Below are 16,001 nucleotides of genomic sequence, written 5' to 3' on the forward strand. Positions count from 1 at the left end.
GTTATACACAAGGGTGTGTGTTTGTGCATGTGTGTGTGTGTGTTCGGTCTAAGGCAAGCTATGCAAGTCTCTCAGTGATAAGGGGAAGAAAAGATTGTTTATGCTCACTACTTAAATGTGAGTGGAGAGAAGGGGACTTAGGTGATTTCAAGAGCTCCTGAGATTCAAAAGGAATAGAGGGAGCTGCCTCGAAGTGAGTAACAGCGGCGACTGCCCTCCCTCCCAGGGAGCTCAGACTTACCGGAACATCTCAGCTGATAATACTTCGCCTCTTTACTGAATGACACAGAATAGTACTGACACCTTTCCGGATTCAGCTCACAACTAAGGCACGTCACTTTTGTATAGTCACTCAGTTGGATTCTGTAAAACCAACGGTGGAAATTAAGTGCTTGAAGAAAAGATAAGTGAGAGGAAGGAACTGAATAAAGCCATATTCTAGTTTCAAAGACAGCAGCATGCCAACGCAAGCTTTAGGACTTTTTTTTTTTTTAACGTGAAATAAATACATGAATTAATAGTAACCTCAAACCTCCCATTGTTTGGAAATATCACAAAACATCGAATAAAGCCATTCTCTCTTGTGGACATGTAGACTGATTTATGAAGGAATAAAAAGTGCTCAATAGCAATACCAGTTTAATATTAGTTAGGACAAGGCAAAAAATAAAAATAGAGTTCAGAAATTGTTCGTCAGCTAAAATGACTCAAGTCAACAACTTGACAGAGCTCTTACTTATAAAGATTCCTTCCTCCTGGCATTCCTTTATATTCATTACTAATGTAGTATCTAGGAAGAGAAAAAATGAAATATATATTAATTATGTTTTTTAAGAAGTCAGAGGCGATCCACCGCACTCAGACCCCAAGCCTAAGTGTGCACGGAGCACGCGCACGAGTGCCCGCCGCCCTCCGCCATCGCTTCCGTGTCCCTCACCCCCGAGAAGCCATTTTTCTCCGTCATCTCTACACAGAAAGGTCTTGTTCTTAACAGACTGAAATATGTAAAACCAGAGATTTCTTCCTTAATTAGAGTGACAAGTAAAAACACAAAAGAAGGCTTCTGTCAAAAAAAAAAATAGGACTAGGCAGCTAGCCTGAAATTGAGACCCCACTCATTGATCCCGATCGTTGTATTTTCTGTCTTATAACATAAGCTACTAGATGGCAGGAGCCCCATGTTCCTGAGAGCAGCAGAGCCACTGCTAAAGAGGGGCTTCAAAAGCTACTTCGGGTGGTGGCAAAATTCCTCCGCGATTAGACCAATAAAGAATCATAAAAGTGCCTAAGATTCTAATGAAAAATAACACCCCCTTTTCTACCAACTCATATATGGCAGTTAGCCTCTGCAAAGCTTTCCATTTTGCAAAGAGTAAGGCCGGGACATGGACAGATAAAATTGCCTTTCCAAGCCTTCCAAAAAATTAGTGCCAGCTGAAATTTAACAAAATGCCCCTCATTGCTAGTTCAGCGTTCCACAACGTTCATGTAAAAGAGGATACAGCTCTTGTAATGTAAAGCAGGTAAGAGCAAGAGGTAGAGCTGCCTGGTGGCATGGTATCAAATCTGCTAAGCATATGTGAAAATCATTAAGGCTTCCGTATGTTAAAAAGAAAAAAAGTATTGAACACATTCCAAAAAGACTACTCTTTATTTGTAGGAGATTTTTTTCCTACTTCTGGGCAAAGAGGGCATGATTATGACAAGTAGGTTTACATCCTATCAATTGTTACAATACTCACAGATAATCGCTGGTTAGAGCTTCTATCCCGATGACTTCCCAGGTGCCTTTTGTAATAAATGTGCAGTCCTGATGGGTTGTTGTTTTTTGTTTTTTTTTTTAAAAAAGAGATTGATTAGAGACTGTCTCTGTTCAAAGTGGAGGATTAAATCATTTATATCAGGAATTCAAATAACCTTGGATTTTCTTGTTGGGTTTCCTCACCTCGTTCCACATTACACAATACACCACTGAGGAGTTTAAATTAATCTGATTTTTATACACATTGATCCATCTTACCAAATGATTTCCACTTCAAGTTGGTTTCCAAAAAAAAAAAAAGAGGTCAACATGAAATAAAATATGTAAGAATACTCACTTTTTTATCTATTTGGAAATAGCAAATGTGTCTGTAACCTTCTTCATTGCTGATGATCTTGTAGAAGCTATTACCATCAGAGGTAAAATGAGGTTCTGAAGGCCTAAACTAGAAAATAATATAGAACAAAAGAACATTAAAGCACAGTGTCTCATCTCAGTACCAACTTTAGTTTTAGAAAGTCCTGTCCAATACCTATGCTCAAAAATCCATGCTCCATTTATATGCCAAATTAAAATTAAAGTGTCTCAAAAAGAAAATTCTCTTTCTATAAAATGTGAACAAAAACACCATACTCATAGGTAATTTTTGTGAGCAGTAAATGAGAGAATGTATATAAAGAGGCTTGTAGAAAACAATAAATAGAATTTGTTGTGATTTGGAAACATCTTTTCTCTATGGATGATAACTATGACTTCTGGCTGCAAGCACCTGGAAAACAGCATTAACCTTTCAGTTTGGAGCAGTAAATTTCCTCAGTGTCACAAATGTGCTCTCTTGAAACAGACATATTATTTTCTATTGTTTCAGGTTGGGGGTGGTTTGCAATTTGGGGATATTTTTCTTTCCTGTTTTTACACATATTTCTTTTTGAAAGTCAGACTTAGTATTTAACCATTTCTGGACTACATGCTATAAGGAATGTCTGCTGTATATTTCATATGAAAACATTCATATAGTTATTTTTATTATAAGCCTTTTCATTTTGTTAAATATGATCAACAATTTACAAAAAATATTTGTATAGAAATATAGAACAAATTTCCATTTTTTTACAGTTCAATAAAAGATAGTACTCAGAACATAATGCAATTTAAGTAGAAGAGAGTCTATCCCAGCCTGAAAGGAATATGTTGGTTTACGATTTTGATTTCCTAGCTACATTTGAGAGCAGGTAGGAGATGGTCTTTTAAAATTGTTGGTTCACTTCGCCCTCGATGTTTCCTCTCTCATCAGCTCCCATTTCGGGAAGGAAGAAAAATGCTTCCCTCTTCTATTTAGTGATTCAAAGTGAATTCATTTATGGAGCAAGCTGAGGCGTGCGGTACACTTGGTGTTCTCATTACAGAGCTTTGAAACACATTCCCCTCTCTAGACCTGTGTTCACAGCCTTATCTTTTTAATACATTTCCCTGTTTCCCCTGGATGGAGTTGTGCCTAGTAGAAATGTGTGAAAAGTGGCATCTGTCTGGTTAAATACAGAGAGGAAAAAACATATTTTTTTCAAAGAGTCGTGAGGAAGTGTAGCGTGTCTCTTGCCATGGAGGAAACCACTTTTCATGTTGGCAAACCTCTCCCCTCTGCCCAATCAATGCCTGAAGAAAAAGGACGTGTGAATGCTGCCGGAGCTCCGAGCCCAGCTGGAAGGGGTTGTCTTCTTGGACTGGGGACCTCACCTCTATGATCCAAGAGGTATAAAATCTTTACATTTTGGGGGTCACTTTATTTCCCTCTTAAAGGAAGCTTAATAGAAGTGATCATAAAAATTAAGTGAGATTCATTCCTCATCTACCATGCAAGATGATACGATGACTGGAGTTCCTTCATCAACTCATTACATTCCATGGCCATAGCAATCTGGGTGGTAATTCTGTGCAATGTGTATATAACTCAGTGGGACTGAGAAGCATGACAAGTCCCTGAGGGTCACCACACTTTCCTGGATAAAGCTCTGCATCTGGACGCCTAATAAAGCATAAGCCTGCAAGTACGATTTCTTCCAAAGAGAGGTGCATAGTGGGCACTGTGTGGTTGCTGCTGAGTTTTTCTGCTTGTTGTAGTCACCTCTCCTTAGGTATCTGTGCAGGCTGGGGACAGAACCTGTGTTTTCTGTCTTTAAAGCACATAACTTCAAATGTGAGGTCACTGGACACCTTGGCCAACTTTCAGCCATGGTTACCCTTTAACTTGCTGGGAGTTACAACTTGCCAGGAGTGTGTTATGTTTTGTCTGCTCTGCTTTTGATTTTTCACTTGTCCTCTTATTTTTTCCAACTGTGTGTGTTATATGTTCTCTACAAAAAGATACCTTTATAGGGAGCATTTACATATTTTGAGAAATAGGTTAACTAATATTGCTATTAATAACGTATCACTTAGAGCCGTAGTTTTGCATAGCTGCATATCAAATAGCTGAGTAGCTGACTCATCCATAAAACCCCACAACTTATAACACTTACTCTTCCAACCCAGCCAGTAGTACTCATTTCAATGTGTTGCCGTGCCTAGGAAGGGAAAGAGACAATGACAGCATTTCAAAGAGAAGTCAGATGAAATCTATAGCCATAATTTGTGGTAATATAAATAGAGCTGTACTTATAATAACTTAATAACTGAAAACTATCTCCATTCATATATTTCTATTTATGTTAGTATTTTTCAAGTCATTACATTAGATCATTTGACTCTCTTGCCTAAAGTTATATCCTGGGTCCTTCTGGAAGCTCCACTGGTGTTTTAAATCCAGCATGCACAAAACTAAAGAGAATTTCATTTGTTTTCCTCTGTCCCACCAGCCTGTTCTACTCCCTCATTCTTCTTCTAGTTAGTGGCACCTATTCACCCAAGCCAGAGACCTGGGTGTCATTCTAGATTCCTGCCCTCCTCATAATCACCTCCTTCAGCCCCTGTCACCTAGTTCTTTGACTTCTCTGTCCTTCTGTACAGCTAAGGACTTTGTTCATGTCCTCAGCAGGTTGCCCGGGGTCTGTTGCCAGAATCTCCTTGTTGGAGATCCTGCTGCTCTTCTCTGCTGACCTTAGTTAGCAATACATAGGCCTGTCCCATTGTGATAGTCTTTTGTTTAAAACCTTGAAACAGCTCCCCATTTCTTATGAGATAAGTCCAAACTCCCGGAATGGCACCTGAGACTTTGCCTATATCTCTAGCCTCAGTGCTCCCCACTACACCTCTCCCCCAGTCCCTAGTTCCTGCATGTTCCAAGCTATTCACACTGGATGCCTTTGCACAGCCCTCTGCTTATATGGCGTTCTGTCCTTATCTGCTCAGCACACTGCAACTTACCCCAGGCTACTCTATAGCTCTCCCACATCATCTCCTTCCCCAGTCTGCCTGCCCTCAGTAGAGGTGATCATCTTCTTTTGCCCTCTATTCCCTCTGTACCTTGTTTGAACCCTTTTTATGGTACAATGAGGTGTTATGAGGATTTCATTGGCAGCAAGCAAACAGCTTGGGTTTTGCAGTTTGAATTCTGACTGTGCCCTGTGACCTGAGCCAGCTCCTCAAACATTGACCCTCAGCTTCCACAGTGACTTGTATACCGTAAGTGGCAGCTTTTATTATTTATTCTAATAATATTCCCAACTAGAACAGAAACATTTTGGGGGCAGGCATGCCGACTAATTCACTTTTTAAAAAAATCCATAGTTTAGCACAGAGCTTGGAACACAACACGAATTCTGTGTTTGTTACATAAATTAATAAGTGAATCAAGTTATGCGAGGCTCCAGGTCTGGGAGGTGAGAGTCTGCCCTGAGCCTCGCCAGGATGAGAGCAGGGAGGGTAGGTGTGTAGGCACAGGGTCTGTGACTAGATAAGGGGGGATTGGAGAGGTGTGCTTGGCATATGCCAGCAAACTTCTTCCAGAATCCACCCCTCCCAGGCTGCAGGCTCCCAGAGGGACTTTAACTTTGACCGTCATCCTAGTTGGACCTCGTGGCCTCCTGGCTAGAAGCCTCCCAGCACCTCAAGGTTGGATGAACAGAGTTGGCCTCAGGATTGCCACCTTCCCAGACTGGCAGTTATTTATTTGCATTCTAAAGCTGTTTCCTGCCTAAAGACAGTGACAGTATGGTAATGGATTTGTGACCTCATGTATTTGTTTTGTTTCACACACACTCAGCCAGTTATTCCCCATTCTCTATGTTATCTTTATTAAAACACACTCTGTTGAGCTTGCAGCTGCTGGCCCTCTTTGGTTTTTAAAATATTTACATCAGATTCTATGTTGTGGTCAGTCACCCCCTCTCCACTTCCCAAGTGATAGTATCCATAACTAAAACAGTATGACTAGTCAGTGTAGGAGAAATAGAAGCACCTCAGGATGGCAGGTTATCTAGGAGTTTTATTCAAGATTTTATCGCCTCAGGATCAGACAGTCAGAAAGAAGAGAAACTCAAACCTCATTTCCTGATTCCCAGCCTTCACTCTCCCCAACTGCACAGACCCTCTGATCACACATTGCTCTAGAAGCAGAACATCCCCAATTCAGTCTCACCACTAAGCAGTTCCATCTTCCACTGGACTCATCATAGTCACAAATATCCATGACCGAATAGTTCTGAATCCTCCTGAGCCACTGCAAAGAAATTCTTTCTTGTGTTGCCCATGTCACATCACACAAGTAGTGATCCCTGGAAGGAAGAAAGAAAGGAGGGACAGAGACAGAGAATGAATATGACTATTGCCAGACCTTGGTACAAATAGATATTTTACTCAGTGAAAAGAAATCAATCTTAATGGGAAGTAGAATTATAAATGGTTAATGAAACCATTTAATATAGTATTTCACCTTTTCTTAAAGCTTAAAGTGCAATTTAATTTGGAATGAAAATTAAAATACATCCAACAGGAAAAGCAGCAACAATATTCTACGGTGGTTTAACATGCGTGACTCAAACCACGAGCTCAGGATTTATCAAGTCCTCAACTTGGCCTTTGGTGGTGCCGGGGAGTCAAGGGTGATGTTTTCGCATCTCCTTTCTGCTGTCTTGAGGGAAGTGAGGCCATGGACACTGGCTAAGACTGGACTATTTCTGGTATTTTACGTGCTTCTCCAGAAAATTCTTTCTGTTAGGGTAAAACTACAGCTGACCCTTTTCTCAACTTCATTTTCAAAGAGGAAAAAATTGACTCACACCTCCAGAAACTTTGAAAATCAAAGAAATATATTCTAAAAAGACATTTTTCACCAGTCAAAACATGAACTCTGCAAAGAAATGAAAGAACCCTGTGGTATTTTCACATAAATTTATGTAAACACATGTATCTCTAGCAGTGCATCCTCCCCAACACATACTTAAAAAATTTTTGGAACCACCTTCTGATTTATAGTGAAGTGCATGGAATTCATCGTTTACTTTTCTGCTGGCCTCCCTCACATTATTGGCAATGGATAGTTTATGTTTTTGCTCCCTCCTCCTCCCCTATTGTGGTTTTGGATTACTATTCACAAATCCCTGCTCTCGAGTGTCTGATCGCAGCCTTGCTCTTTTTTGTCAGAGAGTTCCAAATGAGTGTGTTCATCCCCCTCTTCCTGCCTGGTCTGGTGGCTGTATCTCCTCCCCATCCCAAATGCTCTCACACAATCCACTTGCTCTCTCCTTCACAGGCTGGACCTGCCCATCTCCTTGCTTGACTGCAAGCTCTTTTACAGGGTGTCCCCAGGGCCTAGCAGAATGCCTGACTCAACACAGGCACTAATTATATGTCCATGGAATGCAGCACTGAAGAAAGGAAAGCCCTCTCCTGACCTGTGGGACCTGTCATATTGTCATACTGAAGGACCATAGCTTTGTCCTTCTTCAGAATTCATAGATCAATTTCCATCTCCACTTCCTTCGCAGACACCTAATCACACAACAAACATTTACTGGGCACTCGGGATGGATTAGGTGCTGGATAAAGCCCTTTAAGCCCCTCACAGCTTCATCATCCTCATTTTACAGCTGGGAACACTTAATGTGCGAATGTGCCTGGTGATACCGGGCTTCCATGCTACCCTGCTGCAAGGCGCAGGTACTGAAACAAGACCGAACCCCTTCACTCAGCCGCAGAGCACCGCATTTCCGTAAATTGGGGTCCCTTTTCATTTCAGTCCTTTTACTTGCTTCTGAAGAAACTATATACTACCTAGTCTGGGTGGTTGGTATTCTCATGAACACCCCATGAGTTTTCCCAGTTGCCCCCTCTTTCTTCAGTCTTGCTCTTTAGCCTGAAGTGGCTGCCAAGCTCTAACTTCCTTAGGTCTTGGCCTAAATGTCCCCTTATCCACGATGTCTTCTTGGAAACCTCCTTCTCCCACACCACTCTCCCGGGTCTCATTGCACTCATCACAAACCACCAGGCTGCAGGGGCTGAGAGTGCAACTGCCTCTTTCCACACCGGGAAACACAGACATCTCATCCAGTCTGATGCTTCTGCATCTGCCCAGTGCAGGGGAGCTAAATGAGAACCTGGAAAGGTGAATACACTTTACCCAAGACAGGCAATAAATCTGTGCAAAGAGAATGGAAGTATGAAAAGCACAACGGAAAATGAAGCTTTCTGAAATTAGTTTTTTAGACCAGACGTTGGAAAACTTTTTCAATTAAGGGTCAGAGAGTAAGTATTTTAAGCTTTGTGGTCCACATCTCTGTCACTACTCCACTCTGCCTTTGTAGCACAAATGTAGCCGGAGACCATAATTAAATGAATGAGTTCATTTAATATGCCACTGAAAAGCTAAAATTTGAATTTCATTAAACTTTCACATATCATGAAATATTATTACTCTTTTGATTTTTGTTCCCAACTACTTAAAAATGTAAAACCTGGGCAGATCACCTGAGGTCAGGAGTTCAAGACCAGCCTGACCAACATGGCAAAACCCTGCCTCTACTAAAAATGCAAAAATTAGCCAGGCATGGTGGCACACACTTGTAATCCCAGCTACTCAGGAGGCTGAGGCAGGAGAATTGCTTGAACCCAGGAGATGGAGGTTGCGATGAGCCAAGATCAAGCCGCTGCACTCTAGCCTGGGTGAGAGTGAGACTCGGTCTCAAAAAAAAAAAAAAAAAAGTAAAAACCATTCTTACTTGTGGACCACACAGAAATGGGCAGTGGACTGCATTTGGCCCATAAACCCTAGTGTGTTAACCCCTGTCCTATATCAGTGGTTACTATTTTTTCAGGCCAAAAACCATTTGGACAATCTGATGAAACTGATGTACCTCTCTCTAGGTGGGAAAAGCCTCTCCACTGACATATATACAACATCTGAAAATTCCATGGGCATAGATTAGGAATTTGGGCTCCAGCAATATTCTTCTTCTTTTTAAAAGTGCTCTGGTAGAGCGAAGGGGTAGGTGATGTCAAAAAACAACTTTTGACAACAATTAGTGGATCACCCAGTACTAAATAGCTTTATCTATTAAAAGTCATAAATTAAACATCGGGTTCAGAAATCAGCAATATAAAAGCAACTTTTCCCCATTTGAAAACATTGAGTAATGGAATTTGGGAAGTCAGCCAGGAAACTCACGTGCATCAGTCATCTTCCCTGCCCGTTTTCAGATGAAAGGTTTATGGTTCTGGACCCTGCATGGCCTGGGTTACTCTCCATGACCCCAGGTGTACTCTGCACCCTGTGCATGCTCAGCAATGCAGTTCACCCGTGGCGCAGACAGGAATTTTTGAATTTTCTTATAAACATACTTCTCTTCAGTGGCAGCCTTGAGCCAAGATTATGCCAGTCTGAGATGTCAAAGAATCATAAAAAGAAAAAAAAAAAAAAAACCCTGCCAGGTGCAGTGACTCATGCCTGTAATACCAGCACTTTGGGAGGCCAGTGCAGGTGGATCATTTGAGGTCAGGAGTTCGAGACCAGCCTGGCCAACATGGTGATACCCTGTGTCTACTAAAAATACAAAAATTAGTCAGGCATGGTGGGGCGCATCTGCAATCCCAGCTACTCGGGAGGCTGAGGCAGGAGAACTAATTGAACCTGGGAGACAGAGGTTGCATTGAGCCGAGATCATGCCATTGCACTCCAGCCTGGGCGACAGAGTAAGACCCCATCTCAAAATAAATAAATAATAAATAAATAAACAAAGCCAATGGCTCAATTGTACTTTTTACTGAAAAGTTTATGTCCCACGTAAAACCAGAAAAATCCAACCAGCAGGATTATCATCTATGCTTTGCACACTGCGTGCTGCTTTTATTCTGCGAAAACAGACAGACCAATACTGAGTAGCTTTCTTATGTAATGGTTTTGGTGGGGTGGAAGAGGGACCGCCCCTGCAGTCCAGGCCTTCCTGAGAGCCTGGACAACTTACCCAGGTTAGACATATGAGCCAGCAAGCTCTTCTACCTTCTACAGCTGGATTAGTCCAATGGGAATATGGTTGATTTTAATACTAAAATGATGGAGTAATTTCTGGATGTAAAATAATGAGTTCACGCCCATGTGGAGTCTACTATGTGCCAGGAACTATTCTAAGTGCTTGACATAAGCTCATGACCACCCTATGAGGTGAGTATTGCAGTTCATGGTCTGCAGACAAAGAAACTTAACAGCAGAGGATTTAAGTAACTTGCCCACTATCGCCCAACTGGGAAGTGTTGGAGCCGGGATTCAATTCAAGCTGTTGGCTTCAGATTCCCAGTTCATACTCGTTCCCTCTATGAAACCTCCACCCATCCATTTGGGAAATGTTGCTAGCTAGCTTCACCTTCTTGCTTCTTTTCAGCATAAAGTTCCTCACTTAAAGAAATCTATTCCTAGAGAGCTGTGTGTAAACTAAATTTTATAAGGCAAATTATATGTGAATGCACTGAGAGAGACTTGTTGAAAATCACACAACAGAGAATCCCCTTGTAAGGTGACCACCTGCTCCAGCATAATGCCTTGCAAACAGTAAGCATTTAATAAATGTTTGTTGGGTACTATTAATTCCCTTAATTTGTGTAAATGTTTCTTTTGGTACATTAAGGATACTTAAAATAAGGTATTTATTACCAACTGGAAATAATATTGGAGGGAAAAATGCTACAAAGAGCAACTGCAACCGTGGAATGATTAATTCAGTGAATCACCCGAGGAAGTGGGCGTACTGCCAGTGCTGGTCGTGGGCTCCATGCCTCCCTCTGCTCTGATGGGGATGCCAACCCTCCCAGGTTCACTAACAAATCTCTCAGGAGAGGAATGGGTGGGATGAGATGAAGCAGATCTGAGGGCTGCAGCACCCATACACCCGCACAGTCGTAGCATGCAGGTCCTAATGTGCAGGTGTCACTAGCTTCCAGTTTATTTATATCCTGTGTGACAATCTGAGGCTTTGATGTTGCAGCTTTATAGGCCAGGGGTCGTAACAGTTCAGAGAAGACACAGCAAGGCTTTATATCTATTGTGTCATTCAGGAGCAGAGAGAGCAGGGATGGGGTATGTCATGAGCTGGGTGTGATGAGCCCCAGAGCCATTCAACAGATGTTGGGTGGGGTTACCACAGTAGAACATGCCCTTTCTAATCCCCTAGATTCAGGCCACAGAATTTTTGGCAGAGAGGAGATAAAAAGGGGGATTTCTATGGAAGGTCATTTTGAAGTCTATCCATAGTGCTGGCAGCGTGAACCACTATTCCACACACACAAAGTCACCTAGATAACTTACTCATCCATTCATCCATCCACCCATCCATCCATCCTCTGCTTATCTATTAGTTTATTCTACAAATATTGGTTGGGCATATGCTATGTCGCAGGCACCCTACTACACACTGGAGATACGATTGTAGGATTGGCCTCTACTGCGTAGAACCTGTCTTACTTCAGTCAACAGTGAATGTACTGCTCTAGATAAAAGTTAGGAGATTTATGATTTTACATTATGTGCTGTTTTGCTTCAAATTTTTGAGCTTTCCAGTTCTCATTATGAACAATGAACACAAATTAGCAGCATAACAAATCTAATCAACTTTAGCACTAAATCAATGCTGGCAGCAGGGAGACTCACCCTCGTTCAAGTTCAGGCCTTGGTTGTTGGAAACGCAGCCTGGCTGCCCTTCTTACTTATCAGAGAAGCAGGGCTTCCACCCATTTCTGCTAATTCCTAACAAAGTCACAAAACCAGCCTCATCCTCCTGTGGATTTCACTTGCTGCAGGATCTGTGGTGAAGGGATATGGCCTAACAGGAAAACTAATGAGGGAAACATGGGCAGAGGAAGGAGGAGAGGCAGTGATCCTGGCCAGGCTTCCCACTCCAGGAACTAGTAAATCACCAGGTAACAGGCTGAGCAGGTTACTAAGAGGCGTAACTCACCTGGATTTACTTGGCCCTGCTGGATCTTTGCATGAGGCCAGAAAACGGTGTATCATCATGTACTAGAGCATTTTTCACAGACAGCATCTAGAGTCTAGTTCTAGAAAAACCACAACCTTACCAGTGTTAACAGAGACCAGAGCTATATTTTAAACTCCCTAAAAAACACATTCCTGTGGCATTTCCAAAAAAACAATATTCTTTGGTAATATACATTCCACACAAAATCTCCATAGTGAGTCTTAAGTGTGACTTAAAGAACTACTGAGAACAAGAACTTATTGACGAATTCACATAAGGCCAAAAATCCGTCCTGAGAATTGCTTGTTTCTTGAGCCCAGCACTTCACACAGCTGTGCCTTGGAAACGGATCTGTAAGTGGGAAAGACTTCGTCTCTTTGGGGAATAAATGAGACAGCAAGAGCAGAGCACTGAGCACAGTCCCAGCCCATGAGAAGGACTCAATACATTTTTAACTAAATTATTCAAATATTTTGGTCCAGCAGGCATAGGCCTCTGTCCTATTCCCAGCTTCCACACTAACTTGCTGTGTGACCTTGAGCAAATGACTTTACCTCTCTGAGCCTCAGTTCTCTCACCTGTGCCTCACAGCGGTGTTGTGACTGTGTTCTGGAACCACTCCAGGTTCTGTCTAAGCTCCCAGGACTGTTGCGGGAAGGAGGGAGGACAAGGACTAGACCTGCCAAAACTGAGAAGCAATCTCCCATTTGCTTTCTGGCCATACACTTCTGTATTACATCTCACTTGAACAAAGGTTTCCAGGTCCTTAAAAAGTTTATAAACCATTGATAAGTTCTAAAGCCCCTTTCAGATGGAATCTTTTTCAGAGCAGGTGCTCATGGCTCATCCTCCCTACAGGCAGATACTGGTGACAGACCAAAAGGCCACACCAGGCTCTGCTGGTCTTCTCCTGGGAAGCCTGACTTTTCCATGCTCTGTTTTTTCCACCTCAGTGTCCTTCCTCCTCGCTGCGCCCTGCTGGAAGCCAACCTGCTCAATGTGCACATTCTCCAGGGGGTATTTTTTGGTTCTGGGGTCATGAAAACCCCATGTTCTCCTCCTCAGAATGCCTCCATTCTATTGCTCGTATCTCTCTTATCACTCCTGGGGGCATTTATCTGACTGTTTTCTATCATCTACTGATGATAAGTGCTACAAGGGCACAGGCTTTCTATGGACATTTGGGAGTAGAAACAGAGGCTGCCCTTCAATGATGATGACTAAAGGTGGCTGGATGGAATCGAAAGGCAGATTTTGAAACCTTTGGGTAAATTTTTACTCCAGTGGACAAACCCAGAAAAATTTTTAAAAACTTACTAATCGATTTTCCCCCTGAATGAATGGGTTGCTACAGACATTTCTAACCAAAATAATGAATTACTAACCACGGAGCACAGCCCACAGCCTTCCTGATGTAGTTAATGCAACTCCAGAGAAAATGGATGCTTCCGTACTGCTGTGACGGTGCCTTCAGGAATCTGAGGGCACCAGCTGTAATCACACAGAGGGAGACACGAAGCAGTGTCTAATAGCTTGTTCTTTCAAGCCAGAAAGTCAGGTTTGAATACAGATTCGTACTTGGTCATTTTCTTAATCTGTAGGCCTCATTTTCTTATCTGTGAACAGGCACACGATGATAGTTGTTGGAAAGACAGAGTGACTTTAAAGAGTCCTAAGATAAAGCATGTGATAATCCCTGTGTCTGGCACATGGTGAGTACTCAATGTATGCTAGTTGTTATTTAAAAACAGCAACAGGCTGGGCACAGTGGCTCTCGCCTGTAATCCCAGCACTTTGGGAGGCCAAGGCAGGCAGTTCATGAGGTCAGGAGTTCGAGACTAGCCTGACCAACATGGTGAAACCTCATCTCTGCTAAAAATACAAAAATTAGCCGGGCACGCACCTGTAATCCCAGCTGTACTCAGGAGGCTGAGGCAGGAGAATTGCTTGAACCTGGGAGGCGGAGGTTGCAGTGAGCCGAGATGGCACCACTGCACTCTAGCCTGGGCGACGGAGCAAGACTCCATCTCAAAACAAACAAACAAACAAACAACAACAAAAAAAAACCAGCAACAAAACCAAATAAATAACAGAAATGAGTAAATATGGAGCTATCAGATAGCCATAAATTGTACCCAGTATGTTGGTTCCTTTATAGGAAAATAAACAAGGGGCTGAAGGTGCTCCATGGCAGAATTTCAAACCACTGACATGATTTCAGGAAGTGAAGTCTTGGAGCACAAAATGACCTTGGAGCTCCCTAAACTTAATCCACAGATTTCCTGCATTTCTCTAGGCCTTACAAGCCTCTGTGGGACCTAACCTTGTCCCCTCCACTCTCTTCTTCACTCAAAAGGCTCCAGTCACCCCAACCTCCTTGCAGTTCCTCCAACACCCCAAGCACATCTCCTCTGCAGGGCCTTTGCACTTGCTCTTCCTCTGCCCCCTGCTATTGGTGTGGATGGAGCCCTCCTGCTCTTCACATCACTGCCACAGTTCATTTTATCCATGAGGCTTCCCTGACCTCCTCTCATCAGCCCCATCCATTTTGCTCTGCTCAGGTTTTCTTCACCACATTTATTGCTACCTGGCATATTACACTGTTCTTTTTTTATCTGGTTATTTTCTGTCTCCCCCAATTTGAATGTAGGCTCCATAACACCAGGGGCTGGCTGCTCTGTCCATTGTCATCCTCATCTCTAGAGTTGTGCCCAGCCTGAGGACGTGAAGATGCTCAACAAAGAGTTGCTGAAGGAAAGAATGAATGACTGTCAGTGGGGATGACACAGTGGGAGGCTGTGATCCACTTTGCCATTCACTTTTGAAAAGTTCTCCCTAGAAAGTGTAAAACTGTTTACAAGCCAAGCATTCAGGACAAGAGTCTTACCCTATCAACATAGAAGCAGGAGCAGTGATTTGTATGGAAGTTGCATTGGTGACTGAGCTGAGAGAGTCTGTATTTACAACAAAGAACTTTACAGTTGGATTCACAGCTCCTGCCTAGGAAAAAACAATCACAGAATTGGTATTGACAAAAAAAAAAAGTAACATCATCGCACACATTTTAAAACTGCACAAAAACGTCTGCATTATGGCCATAAAATTATCACAATCAGACAGGTTCCAACAATTTAATATAAATAAAATGAACATAAGGGAGAGTCATGAAATGCAACCTTTTCATGGTCAGGCAGAAACAGAATATGTGTGTATATATATATATATATATATATATATATATATATATATATATATATATACACACACACTATATAAAACTTGAAGGTCCAAAGCACTTCTGTTTAAATAATGAATGTTTATATCTTTATAATTTATCACTTTGTGCAAGCAAGGATAAACCTCTTAAAATCAACTTTATTATTTGCAAATATACCCTGTCTCCCTGAGACCAAAAGTCTTTGATGCCTGTCAGTATGAAGAACACCTTGGGTTCTGCCAAAGACACCATCCACCAGAAAAATCAGTTTACCTGAGCCAACAATGTCAATTAGGAAGCCATCATTTCCACTCTAATTTCAGGTTCACTATGTTGGAGTTTTACAATCAATATTATGACTGAAACCTATAAAACCTTTTTAAATATACACATAGATCTTCAATTGACAGATTAGTTAGAAATAATATGATATTTTTAGTGAGAACACTTTATGGAGTTTTTTTTGTATGTGCCAGTTTCGCTCATCAAAAAATAACATTCCACTGAAAACACATCTCCATATTTAGTCTCTGATCTTTTTTTTCTTTTAACTTCCTCTGTCTTCCTAAAATGGCAGCTCTTCATAAAGCAAATTGAGTGAGTTGGTAAAAATAAAAATCCCCTT

At 41.9% G+C, this 16,001-nt stretch overlaps 1 protein-coding gene across 2 annotated transcripts in view; it reads right to left on the reverse strand.

Annotated features, from left to right (window-relative positions):
* DPP4 (dipeptidyl peptidase 4) overlaps positions 1–16,001 on the reverse strand; it is an 82,844-nt gene that overhangs the window by 26,220 nt on the left and 40,623 nt on the right. For both annotated transcript variants that reach the window (XM_054478194.2, XM_054478195.2), the window contains exons 10-16: positions 15,047–15,159; positions 6,336–6,471; positions 4,279–4,323; positions 2,100–2,207; positions 1,743–1,810; positions 737–790; positions 242–363 (exon numbers count right to left, since the gene is read on the reverse strand). In XM_054478194.2, coding sequence (XP_054334169.1) covers positions 242–363; positions 737–790; positions 1,743–1,810; positions 2,100–2,207; positions 4,279–4,323; positions 6,336–6,471; positions 15,047–15,159 — 646 coding nt within the window. The remainder of the gene's footprint in view (positions 1–241; positions 364–736; positions 791–1,742; positions 1,811–2,099; positions 2,208–4,278; positions 4,324–6,335; positions 6,472–15,046; positions 15,160–16,001) is intronic.

Source organism: Pongo pygmaeus, chromosome 11, assembly GCF_028885625.2.
Source record: "Pongo pygmaeus isolate AG05252 chromosome 11, NHGRI_mPonPyg2-v2.0_pri, whole genome shotgun sequence".
Lineage (NCBI taxonomy): Eukaryota > Metazoa > Chordata > Mammalia > Primates > Hominidae > Pongo > Pongo pygmaeus.